This window comes from Rhododendron vialii, chromosome 9a, assembly GCF_030253575.1.
Source record: "Rhododendron vialii isolate Sample 1 chromosome 9a, ASM3025357v1".
NCBI classification, from domain to species: Eukaryota; Viridiplantae; Streptophyta; class Magnoliopsida; order Ericales; family Ericaceae; genus Rhododendron; species Rhododendron vialii.
The window spans coordinates 10,481,356-10,503,071 of record NC_080565.1 but is presented as its reverse complement, the minus strand read 5'-3'; the positions used below and the strand labels follow the sequence as shown (position 1 = coordinate 10,503,071).

Genomic DNA, 21,716 nt, shown 5'->3' with positions numbered 1-21,716 from the left:
GTGGTCTGGGAATTTGGATGATAGATGTATGTCTCGCATTGATCGATTCTTGATTTCTTCTTGGGAGGAGCTTTGCCCGGAGCTGATTTAGCGTGCGCTTCCAAGACCTAACACAGATCATGTCCCAATTTTATTAGACAGTGGAGGGATTCGTCGTGGGAGGACCCCTTTTCGGTTCGAGAATATGTGGTTGTTGTCCGAGGGCTTCTTAGAAAGAGTGGGCGAATGGTGGAATAGTTATGAGGTAGTGGGGAAGCCAAGCTTTGTCTTAGCTAAGAAGCTCAGACTGTTAAAAGAGGATTTGTGAATATGGAATACTGAGATCTTTGGAAAATTGGCGGCTCAAAAGGCCAAGGTGGTTGATGAGATTAGTCGTTCGGATTTGGAGGAGCAAGTTCGGGATTTAAGGGAGGAAGAGAAGGTTCTGAGAGCCAAGGCGAAAGATGAATTCGTAAAAATTGAAAAGTTTGAAGAAATTAGTTGGAGACAGAAATCCAAAAACTTGTGGTTAAAAGAGGGAGATAGAAATACTCGATTCTTTCACAGAATGGCCAATTGTAATAGGAGAAAGAACTTTATTGGAAAGATCAAGATTGGCAAAGTATTTTGGAGGAGGAAGAGGAGGTAAGAACAAGTATTGCTAACTTCTACGCTAGTTTGTTCAAAGAGGAGGGAGTGTATCGGCCTCGAGTTGATAATTTGGAGTTCGAATCTATCTTGGTGGAGAAGGTTCATTGGTTAGAAAGACCATTTGAGGAATCAAAAGTCCGTCTTGCTCTTAAATCGATGAATGGAGATAAAGCGCCCGGTCCAGATGGTATGTCTTTAGCCTTTTTTCAACATTGTTGGGGAGTGGCGAGAGGGGAAGTGATGGGTATGTTTCATTATTTTTGGAGGTTTTCATTGTTTTTGGAGGTTTGGAGAGTTTGAAAAGAGTTTGAACGCGTCTTTTGTGGCCTTGATCCCAAAAAAAGGAGGTGCGGAGGACATCAAGGACTTTAGACCTATCAGTTTACTTTGGGGAGCGTATAAGTTGTTGGCTAAAGTGATGGCAATTCGTTTGAAGAAAACAGTAGGGAAGGTTGTGTGCGAAGCCCAAAATGCTTTTGTTGAAAGTAGGCAAATTCTTGATGCATTCCTGGTTGCTAATGAGTGTGTGGATTCAAGATTAAAGAGCAGAATTCCTGGTATCATGTGCAAGTTGGATATTGAGAAGGCTTATGATCATTTTAACTGGGACTTTTTGATCTATATTATGCAACGAATGGGGTTTGAAGAGCGCTGGAGGAAATGGATAAAATTTTGCATCTTATCTATTAGCATGTCAGTCTTGGTGAATGGTTCTCCAGCCGGTTTCTTTCAGACTTCTAAAGGATTGCGTCAAGGCGATCCCCTTTCCTCCCTCCTTTTCATTTTGGTCATGGAGGTGCTAAGTAGGATGATTCGGAAAGCAGTTCTAGGGGGATTCTTGAAGGGTGTTGAAGTTGGGAGGGCAGACGGTGCGGGGTTGATGGTCTCTCATATTCTTTATGCTGACAACACACTCGTGTTTTGCAATGCGGAAGCAACACAAGTGGGCTATTTCAGATGTGTTCTTTTGTCCTTTGAGGCTGTGTCAGGCCTCAAGGTGAATTTGGGAAAGTCAGAAATGATTCCGATTGGGGCGATTGAGGATATTGGTGCTCTTGCTCAGATTTTGGGTTGTAGGGTGGCGTCTCTCCCATCAGTGTATCTTGGTTTGCCTTTGGGATCATCTTTCAAATCTAAAGTTACTTTGATTAAAAGCTCCCTTTCAAATCTACCTACTTATTTCATGTCATTGTTTTCCATTCCGGTTTCGGTGGCGAGGAGGTTAGAAAAGATTCAAAGAGATTTTCTTTAGAACGGCGTGGGGGATGAGGTCAAATATTACCTCGTTGACTGGGATACAGTTTGTGCTCCCATTAGAGAAGGAGGTTTGGGTGTGAGGCGCTTAAAGTTATTCAATCACGCTTTGTTGGGCAAATGGCTTTGGAGATTTGCGAGTGAAAGGGAGCGATGGTGGAGGAAAGTAGTTGCTGCGAAATATGGTTCCGGATGGGGAGATTGGTCGTCTTTGGGTGTGAGATCGCCTTATGGGGTGTCGTTGTGGAAGGGGATTATGAATGTGTGGGATGCCTTCATAAAGAACACCCATTTTTTGGTTGGTGATGGGAGAAGGGTAAAGTTTTGGGAGCATGTGTGGTGTGGGGAAGTGACCTTGCGGGAAGAGTTCCCGAGTATTTTTAGTTTGGCTAGCGAAACATATGTTAATGTTTCTGAGCATCTCCATTTTCATGAAGGAATTGCGGGTTTGAGACATCCGTTTGCAAAGGGATGTGAATGAGTGGGAGGAAGAGGCTTTGATGGCGTTGCTTTCTAGAGTGTATGGTCTCCAAAGACTAGGAGGAGGAGAGGATGAAATTCAGTGGAATTTATCCAAAGATGGCTCCTTTCAGGTGAAATCCTATTATGAATCTTTTTTTGAAAAAGATACTTCTTTTCCTCATAAAGCAATCTAGAAGACGAAGGCGCCTTTAAAGGTGAGTTTTTTTGTTTGGTGTGCGGTTCAAGGCAAGATTCTTACCATTGATAATTTGATCCGAAGGCGGAGAATCATTGTCAATTGGTGTTGTATGTGCAAAAGAGATGCGGAGTCGGTTGATCATCTCCTCATTCATTGCCCGGTGGCTTGGGAGCTTTGGACTATGGTTCTTTCTTGGTTTGCTATGCGATAGGTCATGTCGAGGAGTGTGATGGAACTCTTAATCGCTTGGAGAGGTGCAAAAGTTGGAAAGAGGTGGAAGCAAGTTTGGTTTTTGATCCCTCTTTGTCTAATGTGGATCATCTGGCGGGAAAGAAATTCGAGATGCTTTGATGGGGTGGAAAAATCTTTATATAGAATCAAAAGTTTTTTGGTGAATAGTTTGTTTAGTTGGGACGAGAGAATGTGATCCTTCTCTTCACCAATTTCTAGATTGGTTTGAGCTTTTCTTTTCTCTTGGAAGTGTGTAGGGCCTTTTTGTCTCGTGGCCTATTTGCATATGGGCGGCATTCCCTTAATGCCTTCATCTATATAGTTATTTACTTATTAAAAAAAAAACAACTAGGTCAACTGCACTAATCACCTTCATTGCCAGGTTTAGTTGAAGTGTGAGGGTAGTTTTAGGTGAGTGAAACGAAGGGGGGTAAATGAGGGATTCGTGGGGTGATATGTACTGGAATTTATTGGTTTACTGGTGGGATTTGTAGAATAAACTTCACCAGGAAATCGTAAGGAAGCAGTTTTGGAGTTAAGAAACAACAAACTTTATAATAATAAAAAAATTGCAACCATTCAATCTATCTATTAGTTTTTGCAGATTTTCAGTCATGCCTACCCTCAATAATCTTGTAGATTTTGTTGATATAGTCCTTAACTTTGTTAACGTAATTAAGGATGCCCTTTTAAGGATTACTTTCTTGTCGTTAAGTAGCAGCCCGTTTTGAAGATTTCCAACAAAACTTGCTTTACTTTTCGATCTCTTTTCCTTTTTTGAGTCTAATTGTAATCTTTTTGTTACTATTCTAGATCGTATCTAATGTCTTTGGATATTTATAGTTCCTGTAATTATGTTCTCTACGTCTATTATCTTGAGCTACGCATCCATTGCCTTGGACTAGATGAAAAAAGACTATATGGAAAACTAGTTAAAGATGGCCCTCCATGGATTCACCTATATAAGCTGCAGCTAAAGTTGCAAAAATAAGAGCTTGAATGCCACTAACGAGAAGATACTTCTACCGTTCTACTAAAAAGAGAAGCGTTCTTCAAAGAATGTGACAGACATACAATATTCCACGCTAGATTTCAATAAAATTTGATACCAAAAAAATAAATTCTACCCCTGCACATTGCTGTCACTTACTACAGAGTCTGGAGAGAGCAATACTGGTGATTGAACTTGTGCCATAAAACTAGGCCAGATAGCACCTGCCATCGCATGGACTCAAACCTCGAAGCTCTATAACGTAAGCAATATCCAAAGACCATTTAGAAGAATTCTTCCACCATATTTGCTTCATGTTATCGAAATTGTTTTTTCTTCAATGGCGTGACATTTGATGGGTTGATGATTAAGGATAGTAGACTAAACACAGGGTAGCCAAGTGCGAAGCAGAATTCCTAATCTCTACTGGAGATCAAAGAAATTGATCCATCTATGACTTAAACTAGTTGGATGCAAGATTTGACCAATTGAAAATGATAGCAAAATGCATGGGTAGACATCATGGAGATTAAAAATCTACCCTATCCTAAAGTTTCTAGAAAGCATCAACTAATTCATATGTTTCAGATATTAACAAATAGCTTCCGCTTCCATACAAAGAAAGGGTCCAAAGACTTTGCAAAATTTCATAGCAAGTGCAGCATTATCATGGATGCGAAGCACCAAGTATAAACAGGCAAGAAATGCATACACAAGCAAGAAGTTTCGATGTTTGGACCTGTTAAGGGATGAAAATAAAATTAAACTCTACGAAAGGCACGAGAATGCACATGCTTAGCATATACGAAGACTCGTATAGACATAACAAAATAAGGAATGACTAATTACCAGCTCCAAAAGAAAATGTGAATCCTGTGAATATAACTCTTGTGAAAGACAATGGAGCGCTCTCCCTAAGCGAGCATGCTGCTTCTTCAAAATGCCACTCTCATCTTGAGAAAGTCTTGGATCGAGACCAAATTCTTCACGCCTAATAGATTCAATAATCAGCGCTGCCTCATTTTCCATGTCAACCACTAATAAATGTCGTTCATCGCTGAAACAATCACCAGTATTCTTCTCACTGTTGAGCCCAAAGCAAGCCGCATTGCACTCTTCATTCTTCTGATCCACCTCAATAGAGACCACCACTTCACCTTGAGTAGATGCAAGCTTATTAACTGCATCTTCGATACCCGTTGACCCCCTGATGAACTCAGAACTAACAGCTTGTAAGCATGACACACCAGAAGATGGAAAAGACTCAATAGCAATATTGGAACCAAATACATGGTAATCGTCAATCCACTCCACTATACCAAGAGACAGTCCAACATCATGAAGCATGAGACGCTGCTCGATTTGCTTGCATTTGCCTAATATGGCCAAAGGAGCATCTTTAATAACAGATCGTAATCCTGAGAGCAATATGTTGGCGGCAAAAGCACGAAATTCTGTAGGAAAATGACCCAAACAATCAATGAAAAAACTCGCTACAACAGTGACCGCTTCATGAACAGTACTGTTGCTTCTGCGTAAATCAGTGCTGCGTCCAGAGGCATCATCATCAGACATGTGCAGTCTATAAAGTGAATGTCTATGCGTCAAGAAGGTTCGATTTTCACTTACTTCCATGAAATTCTTTGTCAAGACTTCAAAAGCTTGTCGTGCATAGCACTTTAGGAGGGACAAGGGAACATGCCTTTCGCCTCCATACAATGCAAGCAAAGATAACAATTTCACTGCTGTTTGAAAAGAAGACCCTTGAAGAGAAGCTTCTAAGAAAGAATCAACAGTAGCTAAATGGTCAACCCGGACTACTTTGCCATCCTTTGTAACCAAGCACAGAAGCTCTTTGGTATTAACCTCATTCAGCAACCAGGCCACAAGAGTACCAAGCGAGGGAGCAAATCTGAGATCCCAATGCATCCACAATTCTAAATCTGCCAACATTGGTGCCCTAAGTAAGACTTCAATTGCATCCTTTGTAGTAAAAGGACCAAGAGACCCAGTTTTATGGCCAATCTCTGCTCCGTCTGTAGTAGTTTCTGCCAAAGCTTTCTCATTGACAGAATCTCCAGCACGATTTCCTAACAAAGTCGCAGAAAATAAGACACAAGTAGAAGTGCTTTCATTCTCTCTCACTATATTCCTAAAATCTTTGAATGAACTGCTTTCTACTAGTGTGAAACTGATTTGAGGAAACTGCCTCATAAGCAGCACAGAAAGCAACTCCTTGGTTACATTTTCAACTCCCCCTAAACTATTTGAAGCTTGTGACAGTAATACAGACAACTGATGCTGAAGCATGCAAACCTCCAAAGGAGACTTCCGATATGCATAATCAGTCAAACATCTCTGGAGTGTATTAGGCATTAGAGAAACATGTTTCTCCAAGAAAGTGAAGAACTCCCCGTAACCAAGGGACTCAAATTCCTTGACAGAGAACTCTCTAGTCAACCAAAACTCACAATCACGAAGCTTCCTCATTAAGGTAAATTTCTTCTCAAGTGAGGATTTTACATTGCTCAAGTCGTTATAGTCAAGCTCAAAATACGTAGAAACTTTCTTGATAATATCTTCAACAGTGACACCTGCAGAATTGTGTACACTTATTTTATGCTATTTTCACAAGGGAATAAAAGAAATAATGACACGTATACATAATAGAATACAATAAAAAAGAGGACAATAATCGGTAATTAGTTTCAATCAGCCTTTTATCACTCTACTGTCTAGAGAATAATAAGCACATTGAGTAGTTGAAGATGTTATTTTCATGGCCATAAAGAATTTCGGAGATCTCAATTCGATTCAACAGGCCTTTGTCCCAAATCAGGTAGACTACATGGATCCACTTCCTACAGCGTTGAATTGGCACGTGTGGGAAAAAAATGGACGGTGCGGTCCTGGGGGATGGTCCTTAGCCTGCCCATTATAGCTTCTTGTAGATGAATCATGTTTATTTTGTTTCAAGTAATTGTTTCAACTATTCCATCATAAGACATTCTATAAGTCAAAACATAAACAAGCAAGTGAAGGGCAATGTTTCTTCTCTCTAGAAAGAGAAATACATGAAAACATCCATCTTCTTGGTGGCAAGAAAGCATTGAAGAAGCCTCACCGAAAGGAGCTCTCAACTCTAAAAGAGAGAACCCGTCTTTATTTATGGAATACACAACTGTGAATATAAAACAAGCATCGGTTCCGTGTGACACACGGATAAGAATGAAAGGAAAATGAATCTATCTCACTCGCATCCCATTCAAAGTGGTTATCACTTATTGAAGTTTGTATTAGAATTGTTTATTTACTATCTAAATGATCAATATTTTTTAAGTAAACCTAAAGTAATAATACTGATCGCCTCAAGGGTAATTTTGTAGCGTGCATTAGAAAGTTCCTTTATGAAGAAAATCCTTTTAGGATTCTCAATAGAATTAATAGAAATGGTAAAACTATGAGGGATGAGAGAGGTTCCTTTTGGAAAACTCAACACTAGTAATACAACTAAAGAAAGGTGGAAGAAGAAAAGGGGAGGGATGAAAGAGGAGTGAGGAAGCACCATGTCTATATAGTATGGACGGATATACCAAGCAAGATTTATTATGCACAAACAACTCACTTTGCTCACACTTTGAAACATGCTCATCTATGACTAATGCAACCCTTTCAGCTGGTTCAATCTCGATGCTTTCATATTCAGCACATTTCTTCGCAATTGTATTTGCTGCGTCCTGTTCAGTAAAAGTTTGGAAAGCATCATACACGCTATCCCACATTCCACATTTAATGGATGTCACCTGCAACAGGACAAAGTAACCCAGCTGTAACTAACCTTACAAGACACGTCAGATTCAACCAAAAATGCATACAGAAAATATGACACTAGATAGAGGTTAAATAAAGAATAAACAAACAAAATGTGGAGAATGAATTTGGGTACAGGGCACCAATATAAAACCCATGGAGATCATTAATTGATTTCTCACATTAACAGCAGACAGTCAGACATATTTGATAGGTTCTCGAGTTGGAGCCATACTAATTTACCAACTATTTATGTTTATTGAAAAAGGCAAAACAGGAATACTAAAGGCAGATCAAAGTGTACTTAAAGCTAGGCAACAGTTGGAAACTAAAATTACTTTGGGTGAACAGTAGATTGATTCCAATCAAAATGCAGGGCTTGGCAGACAATTTTGATCATACTTGTACTTGCCAACTGCACCCACATTAAGATGAGTGATTAAACTATATCAATTTGAGAGTATTAAAATATGATCGAACTCCTTAATAAGTGAGACATTTAAAATTCTCAAACCCTAAACACTTCTCCTTTTCTCTTTCAAAACTTGGGATCAAAGGAGTGATACCACCGCCATTCAATCCTGTCCACAGCCCACCACCACCCAGAACTACGGAACTGTGGGTCTCTCTTTTTTCTCACATCGTAAATCAAATCAGCCTTTCTGTTGTCACTGTAGCATTAAATCCTCTTAGACCACGCATCTGTGAACCATCCAACCCTTCGCCACGATGGACGATCACCAATGAACCTTCGCCAACCTCCGAGAAAGCCTGTAAGACCAGTGACGACCTTATTTATGGCACTCTGTGGCTGTCTCTCAGTTCCGACGAACCAGATCTGCAACTTCTTTTCCTACCACTGTCTGAGTCCCACCGGAGCCTCACCACCCTCGCCAAAGTCTCACCGTTTCAACTGCTTCCCTATCGTCATCTCTTCGGTCTGAAGCATTGTTGTTGTTGTCCGAGGCCCCATTCTCCCAAAATTTTTTATTGTCATTTTTTTCGTCTAAATGGTAAAAAATTATGACCAAAAGCCAAAAAAAAACAGTTAACTGGAGACAAAAATACCAAACAACTGATATGTTGCCTGTCTTATATGAACTTTTTTTCAACTTCAGTCCACAGTTTTATACTTTTCCGATTCCTCCCGTCGAGACAAATGATTAACCCCAAAGATTGCAAAGAAAAGCTAAGCAAAAATTACGAAAAGTAAAAAGTACCGAAAAAATACCAGTCCAAAAATTTTGGGAGGTTGGAACCCTCAATGTTTGGTTACTTTTCGATTCTTGTTAATGGTTTTCTCTGGTTGCTACGCGGGTTTCTAGTATCGATCTTGTTGGGTCTTCTCCATATGTGGCATGTCCATTGTGACTTTCCTCATGCTATGTTTAGTTTACGAGTTTGGCTGCTCATTTCAATTACATATGTCGTATACAACGAGAAGAACCTACATAGAATTAACTTACAGCAACATTTAGCAATCCAATGCATGGGTATGATGAGAACATTGACATCATTTTATTTCTTGTTCCTACGTCGGCAAACATCCCTTTCCCTTTATATCTTGTCTGACCAGTTGTTTTGTAAAACTGGAGCATCCTCTCAAAAACCTACAAGTGCAAGAAGGAAACAAGCATGAAAGAGCTTTTGTTTAGTTGTAACCTAGAAACAACATCAAACATTCAAGACACGTAAAAACCTAGGGGTGCAATAAATCTGGAAAGCATAAAGACAGACAAAAAACATGAGGTAATAGAACAATGAACTTAGTGTAAGTTCTGCCTACGATCTCAAGCACTACACAGAGACACCAAATAGCCGATACACAATACACATTCTGATAGGGTACATAAAATGGGGAACAAAAAGAGCTACAACCATTTTCACCCCATTGCCCATGAGTCAGACCTATCACAACACTGGTTCAGAAGACAGGTAACATTAGGGATAACACATCCAAACTTCACATCTCAATTATGCTACTTTTATACATATTTCTAAATTGAGGTATTGAAATATGGATGAATATCGGTGATACAGCTAATATAGCTATATATCAGCCAATACCAGACAACATAGACTGATAAGAGTTGACAAATCAGACACCACCAGCCTGGAAAAATCTATGTGTTCCATCAACTATAAAAATTGAAATTTCAGGATTGGGATGAAAACTTTGAGGTTCTATTCCAAGGTTTTGTGTAGCCATACCTTAGGCTTAGGGAAGTTTAGGTGGTTTCCCAAGTCCCTGGCCCTACCCCATCACCCTAAATTTTATCTTCCAAACTACTATTGTCCAAGCCATCAAAATGTATAGAATTAGCAACCTTAAATCTTGGTACTACCATAAAGAACAATAACTTAGGACTTGATTCCCACCCCAACAATGAAGGGAGGAACAACAAACAAATAGAGATAAGTGTCCAAGTTGTGTCTGCATATGTCAGATAAGCATTGTCCTAGACTCCATATGTAGCACTGACATGACACGCAAAACACCAACTCTCCAACATCGCAAATTTCAAAAAAATGAAGAACACGTGGGTATAATTGGTAGGCAGTATTATTCTGAATACAATTAACTTGATTTAACATATTCTGTTCCTTTGTTATCCATTGTCTGGCATCGGAAATATAATTATTGCAGGAAGTTTCAATTACTGGTAGTTATGTAAGGGGAAATTTGTTGTGCGAAATCGTTAAACCACTTAATGAAAATTACCCAATTACATTCTTTTAGGAGAGTATAGCCAGAGGGGTTATGTGGAGTCAATTTTGTTGGGGTGCATAAAAATTAAGAGGGTGCTATGTCAACTGCAAGTGATTAGTATGTAGTATAGATGCAGAAATAAAACTTACCGTTTATCCCCTCAGCGAACAAGATAAATTTCTAAGTTACTTCTGAATAACTAAATCACACAGTCCTTCAAGCAAGAGAGAACATTTTTTTTTTTTTTTGATAAGTAAATAAATATATTAGAAAGAAGGCATTAAGGGAATGCCGCCCGTATACAAGCAAGAGAGAACATATTAAACCAACCCAAAAAAAAAAAATATGCTCAAAATTAGCAACAAATTAGGGAGGAAATGAACATTGGTGTCACCCTAGAACAAGGCATATACAATCTACATACCTCATTAACAGTGTTCTCCCGGCAAGCCTCTTTCCATGTGGTGATGAACATTTTCATGGAACTGTTAGGAAGTAAAAGATCTGCTTCAAGCAAAAGATCAGCTTCATTCTGACCAATAAACTCCTTTTCATCCTCATCGATCGAAAATTCTGATCCAGTCCTGAATTTTTTAGGTAGTTTGTGAGGTGCTGTGATGTTGCTGCCTAAACTTCCAGATTTTCTTTTCTTTTTCAACTGGCCATTACTTTGGTTGCATCTTTCACTGCCACTACCTGCGGAAGCACTAACATCCATTTCTCCTTTCAATCCTAGTCGTGACATCTCTTCAGCAGCTGATGGGTAAGGACAGCTACTTACTCTGTCATTGCTAGTATTCTGCAACAAGTCCTTGCTGTTATCTTTTGCATCTGCATCATTCTTGTTGCCTTCGTAATCAGAATCATCACTACCATCATCCTCTGAACTAGAAGAAAATTTTACATGCTTGCCAACAAAATTCCCATGCAGTGGGGAAAATGAATTGACACGTTGTGATATAGAGCTAAAATGGTCATCCAGCTGCTTTTTCTGCAAGGACAGAAGTGGGCGGCGTTTATGACTTTTCTTTTCAGATTTCTTTTGCAAGTCATCAAAAATTTTGTTTACTGTGGTACTTTCAGATCTCCTTGCTTGGCGGATAAGAGTAATATGCATCCTGCAACCAAAGATTTCAATTACATATGTATAGCTGTCATAAAAAACAGGGATTTCACCTTTCATTAAAAAAAAAACATACCAAGGTAGTTTTTGGTATTCAAGACAGAAGACAATTAAGCATAATGATACAATATGCCACCATGTCATCATTGACCTAGAAATCCTAAAGCCAAACTGAAAATAATTTAATGATAACATAACCAAAGTTAACTCAATTGCCTTAGTCCCAAACACTTAAGTCCATCACAACCCCTGTCAATTCATCACTGTATTCGGGCTTGAATGCAGCAAAAGAAGTGCATATGAGTAAAGACTACCCCAACTTGACAACTAGTATTGAGATTACAAACAATAGAAAGTAAGATTCTAAACGGCACTTTTTCGGTATATTTTCATTTCTATCCATTTAATACTTGGGTGTGCTGCTTTTATATCCTATTGGAGAAGAGATCCAACCATATGTCCAGTACTGTCGTGTTATTCTCTACAAAAAGTGAGTAAAAGAAACTAAGATGAGCATAAAGCAAGATTATAACAGTTGAAATGACAAACCCATATAAAATGCAAACCAGGAATCATAAATCCATAAATCTCTGTGAACACCGAGTGAGAAAGGTATAGTTTGAACCAAGAATAAGTAGCTTCCCCTATATCCTTCCAGAAAATAGTAGAAAACAGTAACAACACAATATGGCCAATTAAATAAAGATACATACGGAATATAATACACAAACCTTAAATTCGCATCTTCTAATTTACAAAAATGATGGCGTAATCTGTACAACCATTGGCTTGAGAAAACAATTTTGCTTCAAAGTTGATTTGCAAGACCTGTGGCTCGAGAAGAAGGCGTCTCAATTTTAAGTAGCCCACTAAAATTTCCTAATGGCTATGTATTCCAACTAAGCGAGTTAGGATGCTCCACTAACCAAGAACAATGCAATAAAAAACTACAAAAAGAAAAGAAGAATCTGAAAGGTCTGTTCAAACAAAACAGTCAAGGAACAAGATGACAGGAACTTTCGTTGAAACCAAACATTTAATGGCAGCCTTCCACATACTTCCTTAAGAGCAGCCAGGGACATGGTTGCAGGTTTATACAACAAGAATATAGCAGACATGTTGTCATCCAAAGTTGATATTAGTATTTTTCTGTTTCATGAATCGTGACGAATAAGCCAATTTAAACATCACAACTATGCACCAATATAACAACAGTAACTCTATTTGATAGTAGTAGAAATCTTGAAATGATTAGGCCTATAAATTGAAAGTGTGCAGTAGCAGACAGGACTACATACCCCAAGCTTTGGATACGCACACAAAGTTTTTCATTGCCTGTGATTGATCGCTTCTTAGCAATAAAACCCAAAAATTCCTCAACCTTAATTTCTTTGTCCTTCTGAGTATTCGTGAACTCACAAAGGCAAGAAAGTATCTCTTCACTTGTTATCTTGAAAACTTCTGTCAAGTCAGGACTTACAGAAAAGTAATGCATAACAAGTGGATGGCGTACCAAAGGGCCTAGTTCAAGCTCTTCAAATTGCACAACACCCTCATTCTTGCAAATTGCCACTTCCAAATCATACAATGAAGTAATTCTTTGAACCGCAACAAAGCAGTGGATAAACGCATTGATCTGCATATAAGAAAATGAAGAAATGAAAATTTTACCCATAAATTAAGGTAATATAAGTTAAAATAAATAAATAGAAGGGCAAAATCCACTCTGAGGCCAGATATTTGAAAATAGCCAAAAAGGTTCCTCGTGGTTTTGTCAATGTCGTAATTTACATCCCTCCCACAAATACGTCCCTTCCAACCTGGACCTATTTGAGCATTGCCATCAACAAAACAACAACAGAACACATCTAGTCCCCAATCGTTGGGGGTACGTGCAGGGGAGGATTGGAGACAGATCTAACCTCTGGCAATATATGCACAAAGTGGCTACTCAGATTACCACTGAAACAGTTAAAAGGACGTTATTGCAATTAAGCCCTTATCTTCGTCTTCATCCCCTACTAAATCTTAAAAAACATTGAACGCATGAACCCTAACTCACATTACAAGGTATCTAGGACTACTCAGTTTCACTTTCACTTTCACCAAAGTACCCGTTTTGGAAACAAAAAAGAGCATCACAAGCAGGTATGCGTAAGCAATATAGATCTGATCCCTTCTTCTGAAACATGAGTTTTCCCTTGTAGTTGTATCCTTTAAGAGAAACAAAATAATACTGTAGAAACCCTAACTGTAACTACCTGACCCTAACTCAGAATTCCAGTGACTTTCTACGAGACCCACACCCCGTCCCCTATCCCCACCGGCCCAACAAAAAAAAAACACTCATAGTCCTTGTTGCCAGGTGTGGGTGGTGTTCAATTCGGATCTCCTCTCTCTTTCGGATCTCTTGGAACTAGGACGTATTGTTGCCAAATGCCAGGTGGTGCCACACAACCGAACCGTACTTTCAGCAAAGCACTACAATGCGTACGTTATACGACAGTGCCATGCAGCACAAATGGCTCAGCGCCAAGTTTGCTGGACCGGATCGTATAGTAATGACACATTCTTGCCTCTGCCAATGATGCCAAGTTGCCAAAAGATAACTAAGCGCGCCACACGGCCAAACCATGACTGGTGCCACATGGCTGGTTCGGACGGGTTGCACCAGGGTGTAGTATCCATGGAGTGTATCTGGCGCACGATCCAATCCGACACGACACCTCGACCGACTCGACCAGCCTGTTGAGCCACAAGCCGGGCGACCCGTCCAGTCGCCATTGGACTGTGGTCGTTTGGTATAGTGGGCCTGCGACCTGATTGTCTGATTCAAATGATCGGCCCGCCATCCAGCCCACTACACCAGGCACCTATCTGTATATTGACAAACATTCAACAAACCTATATCTATTCTATGAATAATAATGGACCTAGTCAATTATCAACAACTGGATCAATTAGGCTTTGATCTGCATCATGTATATGCATTTTATTTCATTTGTTTTGTGATCTCTGCAGCACTGCCTAAGATTAACAAGCTTGAGGAGGATCCTCTACGCCAGTGTTATAAAACAAGGAATTAATTGGCGATTAATCACCGATTAATAGCTGGCGGGGCCTATCCGATTAGGTCCGATTAACGATTAATCGCCGATTACTAATTAATATGCACCGATTAATCCGATTAATTGCTCGAAGGTGGCCGCCTGACTAGCGCCGAGCGACTTTTAGAACATTGCTCTACGCAAGAGATTTGTAGCAATATTACCATGAGCATTTCCCACATAGCTCATAGGTGAAGCATAGATTATAATCAAAGGCAAGTATTGTGTATGCTGGTCATTCAAACATCAAGAAGACCAAAATAACATGGTAAATTATTTTCGTTTAATATGCATTTTGACTGCGCCAAAATATAATACACATAATGTTATGTCACCTTTACAATTCAAAAATAAATGATATTTTTAACCCACTTCCATAATCCAAACAGCAATTTTACTTTATTGCCCAATCCACCATACAATTTTCTCACACTGCAAAATATTGGCATCGTTACATTTGAAACAATTGTTAAGTAGGCACTTATGCAAAAATTTCACGCTAGTATACAAACTCGTCGAGGGCAATTGCAATTGTTTTATTCACAAATGCTTCTCAAAAAGATGATATCCAATAGGGCTGTCCAGCAAATGAACCGAACCGCCCAATCCGCACCAAACCGAGACATGCTACGACGGATATGAATCTAAAAATACTAATTCTAACGGGTTCGGTTCGGTTCCGCCCAATCCGCAATGTTAATGTTTCTCTTTCAAAGGTTATGGATGATGTTGAGTAATTTGAACAAAATTTCACAAGTAATAAAGTAATAAACATGTATTCTATGATGTTTTTATGTTGAAAATGTTACTAAACTTCTCTTTTTTTGGTACATTAGAATATGAATCAAGTTCATGTTCTACTCCAACTCCAAGTTCGAGTGTTATTGATGTCTAATAGTTTATCTTTAGACTTTAGGGTGGATGAATGTAACTTAATTCTAAGTAATGTGGTTTAAACTTGTTTGAATTTGTGGCAGACATGATTGGACTTCAAGTTTTGGGGCTTTAATTTTCAAGTTTTTGGTGTATATAAAAAAATAAATCGCATGCTCAAATCCGCTAAAACCGATCCACCAAAACCGCATCCAAACCGAACCAACCAAACAACACTTCAGGTGGCTGACGGATGGAGAAAACGAAGATCCGCCGCGAGCGAATTGGATTGGGAACCAGACTGATCCACATCAAACCGATCTATGGGCAGCCCTAATATCCAATATCCTTGACCTATTAGAAGTTATTTTCTTTGCCTTTGTAAAACTAGAAAATTTAAGTTATTTTTAAGTTAATCAATGACAGAAAATATTTTTGGAGCCACCCCTGATGATACTGTTCTTATGTCCTAGGCCAATAAATCTAAAAAATAGTCTAGTTTTTTTTCTCTTCCCACGTCTTTTTCAGCAACACAGAATTCAAATACAACTTGGCTTAATACTTTTAGAGGCCTAAAGCAAAGCTCAAAACTGAGGCCTTTTTAAATTGGATCACCATTTTACATTGTACATTTTCAATGTTTAGAACTCATTTCGCGAAATCTTGAAATAGTTATTACAATTTTGAGAAGCACAATATGTTGAGTTAATCAATTGTAGAGATCATTCAAAATTTCTACAATGTAACCTATTAAATTTCAATTTACATAGGCCTCCATTCATTCGTTTAAGATTTAGTTTAACTGTTTGAAGCGTTTAGAAGTGGTTTAAGGGCCCTCCAATCAAATTCATTTTCTACAATCTATAAAGATTATCATGTACTATACAAAATGGGGCTTACAAATGAACTGAGCTGCTCGCAAGCAGCTAAAGACTTGGCTCGGTAAGGGCTCAGCTCATCTCATTTAGTAATTGAGCCGAGCTTGAGCTCAAGTTTTAGGCTCGTGTCGTAACGAGCCAAGCTCCACACTCTAAAGCTCGGCTCGTTTATAGAAGCTTTTCTAATAAATGAACTGGGCTCGGCTCGGCTCGAGCTCAAGTTTCAAGCTAGTGTAGTAAACAAGCCAAGCTCCACTCTCCAGTTTGCTCGTTTGTATAGGCATTGCTCATTTAATATATGAACGGGGCTTGGCCCTACTCAACTCGCATACAGTTCGTATGCGAGCCAAGCTTAAGCTTGAGTTTTAGGCTCATTTAGTAAACAAGCCGAGCTCGAACACTAGAAAGCTTGGTTTGCCCCATTTGCACCCCTTGGCCTCCTGTAAGTTTGGAAAATGGTAAGGCCTAAAGCAAGCACATGCTGCACATCACTCGCTTTAGGGTTGAGCCGGGCTTGCAACTACTCTTAGGAATTTCACATAACCTTCCCTTCTATAACTATAAGGCGGTGAAGAGAAGGGACAAGCTGAATCTGAACCCCCAACAAGTCCCACGGCTCAGCCTTATGTAACAATTTCACACTAGTGTAAACACTCAAATCGAGAGCAATTGCAATGTGTTATATACTCGCGTGCTATGCTAGATGATAACGACTATTATTGACCTATTAGATGTCTGGTTCTTATCCTTCATAGAACTTGTTAATTTAAGTTCATCAAAAACATAATTCAAATACAACTATGAATAGGAATTTCACTGTACCTTCCCTTCCACGACTATGAGGCGGTTAAGAGAAGGGACTAGATTTAAGTTCATCAAAAACATAATTCAAATACAACTATGAATAGGAATTTCACTGTACCTTCCCTTCCACGACTATGAGGCGGTTAAGAGAAGGGACTAGCTGCATCTGAACTCCCAACGATTCCCAAGAATCAGCCTTCAATACCAACAACGCAGCCTGAGACACTTTCCAAGCCGAAACACTCTCTCTCGCCGCGACGAGATCACAGTGAGCCTTCACTACGGCCCTATCTATCCTCTCGATCGATTGTTCAGGTCGATTGGTCGGCTGAGGTTGGACAGGGAAGCTATTCTGATTGGGGAAGAAATTGGGAACTTGTTGGATAGGGAAGGTAGGAGTATGGAGTGGGAAATTAGGGTTTTGAAGCGGGGGAAAATTAGGGTTTTGGAGCGGGGGGAAATTAGGGTTTTGGAGTGGGGGGAAATTAGGGTTTTGGAAGAATTGGTTAGTGGCGAAGGGGGTAAGGTTTTGGTGGTAGAGGTTGTTAAGGTATTGGGGCAGTAAGTTGGGGTTCAACTCTGGAGGCAGAGGTTGTGCCACCGGAGCCGGAGCCGGAGGTGCACCGCAGCCGGTACCGCCAGGGCGGTGGTGCGGCTGTTGTCCGTACATCGCAGAGAGCGAAGGGAGGAGAGGGTTTTGAAGTTAGGGTTTGTTGGGTTTATATATATTAGCGGTAGTCGGCACATGCGGTTTAGATATGAAAAAATTGAATATTTGAATATAGCTTCTGGAAGATTTATGGGTGGCGTGGCGGTAACTTTCAACTCTTTTTCACGAGAAGATTTTTAGTGCCAGGGGATACCACGTACTGCCTGATGATCGGCGCATTCGGACCGTTCATTTTGATTTTAAACGGCTCGAATTTGGAGATAAAAAAATGAGAGAGAAATACGAGAGAGAGTGTTGGGTGAGAGTAGAGAGAGTGTTTCAATCTGAGCTATCCAATATAGTTTTGGAAGGCTCGAATGTGTTGCTCGGGCACCACGTCTGCTGGTTGACGTGATACCCACCCAGCACCCAAAAATTTCTCCTTTTTCACCGCATATTCAGGTAGTAATTGTGTTCTGCCAAGAGTTCTTAAAAAATAAGTACATATTTGTAATTTTAAATTTTAAAAATAATAAACTTGTTGAAATAATTTTTTGTATAATATGAATTTTGTTTGATAGATCTTGATGAGATCTTTTAAACAGCGTAAAAAATTGAAAATTTATTTTCATAAATATATTATTTTTAAGTTTGAAAATTGCAAATAATTTTTTTTTTTTTAAATCCTTAGCAAAATAGGGGTGACGAGACTTCGAAGTTTCTGTTGAGGGAACAAAAAGGGTTAAATTATGGACTAGGCCAGATAATTGGTCCATATTTTCAAGAAATCTAGCCCAATCTGTACTGAGAAGTCCACACTTTTCTACCTAGACTTGCAAATAAGCAGGTATTAATTATCAAAATACGTCATGGGCCGTCAATTTCGTCATACTCCTTAATTGGAATTAAATTTAATGGTTGTTTTTGGACTGACCCGTAATTTATCCATCAAAAGAGGAAAAATAATTTTCGCACTACTTTTTTATCCGTTGGCACTCTCTTTTTTATTTTTTATTATGAGACTTTTATAACTGTGGAGATTCTAAAGACTTCTTAATTATTTGAGGATAATTGCACTTGTTTGAGATTTTACGCTCATCATTTCCGATATTGAACTCTATTTAGAGATTTTGTTCTTATTTTGAGAATTTTAGCGGGCCCTTTTGTACAAAGAGATCACTTGCATATGTACTTGTATATAGGAGTACTAAGCAATGTTGTTTCCGAAAAAAAAATGGAGCATTCTTACTTCACTCTCTCTCTTGCATGACTTTCCCTCAATTAAAGTTCTTATATTTTAAAAAATTTACATTTTACAAAATAATGAAAAGATAATTTTTAAGCCTCTTCAATTAAAGTTCTTGTAATTGTTAATTAACTGTGTTTTTAGCCATTAACTCTAATCTTTAACTGTTAATTAACTGTATTTTTATTCCCCAAACCCTAAACGTTGATTTTTTACTATTAAGTAACAGTGTTAACTGTTAATTCACATGCTCAATTTACAAAAACCACATGCTCCATACACAAAACACATATCTGAACCAAAAACTCAGTACTCCATACACCAAAAACACAACTAACAATACAAAAAAACCTACATATTACACCGACTTCTAGATCTGAACCAAAATAAAAAATAAACAGATCTAAATCGGTTCTTCGCAATCAAAACTTGAAATAAACCATAATAAACTCATCGCGACGAACATGAGATCCGGCAGAGGTAGCCGTTTTCACCATCCATCAAACAACCACTTTCACAAATTGGTGGGGGGGCGGGGGGAGGAGATTGGGCTGATGGTGGCAGGGCTGTTTTCACCGTTTGTCGTTGGCGAGGATGGTGGCATCTCTGGGAGAATGAGATTTGGGCAGCGGTGGCGGATGAGATCTTGGCCGTCGTTGGTGATAGGCAGCGAGGGAGATCCGGCAGCGGGGGCTAGAGGAGAATGGGGAGGCGGGGGAAGAGGCGATGGTGGTGGCGCCATTGTCGTTGGTGTGGGTAGGAGGGGCAGGAGGGAAGGGCGGCGGCGACGGGGGGAGGGGGAGCTTTGAGAAGAGGAGAGAAAAATATTTAGGTTTAGCTTTAGGTGTAGGTATTTTATACAGATGAGGATCGTGGTAAATTTGTAAAATTACACTAATAGGATCTGTAAGGAAACACACATATCATGTATAGGATTTGGCCGACTATGAAAGTGAAAAGTTGGACCGGCCTGGCATTTTCTCAAAAGGCAGGCAAGGCTTACATTCTCTTCCCTTTGCACGGGTAGAAAAAAAAAAAAAAAAAACACCCCTTAACAACAGTCAAAGCCAGATACCCTTTGCAGAATTGGGGATGGTGTTGTGGGGAGATGTGCGCAGCACCATGCTTCGCACCTCTGAACCATCCGACGGTTTGGATCTCATCTTGGCAATGAACAGCTTTTGATCATTGGTTGAAGAGATGAGATCCAAGCCGTCGGATGCACAATCCGACGGTTCGAAGATGTATAGCACGATATTATCACTGCACAACTCCAACCCGAAGACCCCCTTTGCAACCCCCGATCTCTACAACAGCTATATCATTCGCCATTCAAAAAATAATAATTCAAAAATATCTTCCACTCCATTGTTGGTACAAGACAAAAAGGTTAGCAATGTCTCTAAAGTTGCAGTTTGTGCTCAGAGGCGACTGTAGACAATTAAGTATTACCTGTTGTTGCAAAAGTATTGGGCGGAGGAATATGGTGTATGAAAGTCAAAGAGAATTGAAGGAAACAGCTCACAAATTTATTGAATCATTCAAATATGAAAAATACAAAGGAGAAGAAAATTTTCTATTTCTCTCTAATTCCCTTCTACTCTACTCATATTTTTGCAAACGAATTACAAGCTATATATATGCAGAACAACAAGAAAAAATCAAAGATGAGATAATCTCTCATTTAGTGCAAATCCCAAAATATATCATTGAAGCTCAAGAGTTTTCAGAAATCTTCAAACTTAATATTGAACAGTTCACCCATGTGTTTGTTATGGCCAAATTTATACTTTCTTCAAAAAGGTGGACGAAATCAAACGGTGGAAGCTTTATTGCCGAAGTTCACAATTTGGAATCATTGTCACGTTTTACATCTAAGGAGAAATATACGTGTAACCGCACAAGATATTTTTTAATCACAAACGTCAAGAATTGCGTGATTTTACAGAGTGGATAAAATTGGTTTGAAGGAAAAATTGTGGGGATCTCATTTGGTGAAGGCCATGAGGCCGATTGGATAAAGATTCCAGAAATTTATCTCCTTAGAAATGGAGAAAGAGGATTACGCCTGTTATTTGAATCTAAATATCTTGATTTCAATTCTAAGTATTAGGTTGGTCACATACTTAAAGAGAGCGCGCCATCTTAACCCCTAAGAATTTTGATGTCGATGAAAGCAATTCCATCTTACTTTCAATGCTTCCGGGGCATATGAAGAGTTATAACAGTGTTGATACATTGTGCCCAACCAAGCATGACAGTAATGTTCAAGACATGAATCCTCCCGAACTTTTGCATCCTCTGAATTTACCAGGAATCACAAATCATTGCTTGCAGCTAAAAGTTAGAACACCCATAATGCTTCTGAGAAACGTCAATTCATCCTTGGGTTTATGCAGTGGGACTCGATTGGTATTTGGTACATCATAAGATGGTTGATCACTGCGGGGGGGGGGGGGGGAGGGGGAAAGGATGGGTGATCAAAATTATTCAAGCTAAAGTTTTATCACCTTCTAGAAACCATTCTCCATTTACGACGAAAACAAGACAATTTCCAGTGAAGCAACATTTGCAATGACAATGAATAAGAGTTAAGGGTAGACATTAAAGAACGTGGCCTTTATCTTCCAAATTCAGTCTTCCTCATAAACAAGACAATTATATGTAGTTGTGTCGGGTGTGTTGGAATATTTAAGTTTTAAAATTTTATAGTACCATTATTTAATTACTATAATTTTAAGAGTCGCCA

General features: G+C 39.2%; 1 protein-coding gene across 5 annotated transcripts in view; it reads right to left on the bottom strand.

The window, feature by feature from the left end:
* The window catches only part of LOC131299426 (protein NO VEIN), a 40,041-nt gene extending 22,202 nt beyond the window's left edge, over positions 1 to 17,839 (bottom strand). For 2 of the 5 annotated variants that reach the window (XM_058324963.1, XM_058324964.1), the window contains exons 1-6: positions 17,191 to 17,838; positions 12,709 to 13,046; positions 10,712 to 11,405; positions 9,044 to 9,187; positions 7,393 to 7,570; positions 4,617 to 6,361 (exon numbers count right to left, since the gene is read on the bottom strand). In XM_058324963.1, coding sequence (XP_058180946.1) covers positions 4,617 to 6,361; positions 7,393 to 7,570; positions 9,044 to 9,187; positions 10,712 to 11,405; positions 12,709 to 13,046; positions 17,191 to 17,742 — 3,651 coding nt within the window. In that variant the 5' untranslated portion in view covers positions 17,743 to 17,838. Of the gene's footprint in view, positions 1 to 4,616; positions 6,362 to 7,392; positions 7,571 to 9,043; positions 9,188 to 10,711; positions 11,406 to 12,708; positions 13,047 to 17,090; positions 17,110 to 17,190 lie in introns of those variants that run through there. The other 3 variants (XM_058324965.1, XM_058324967.1, XM_058324968.1) reach the window with 3 other exon arrangements.
* Between the last annotated feature and the right edge of the window lie 3,877 nt (positions 17,840 to 21,716).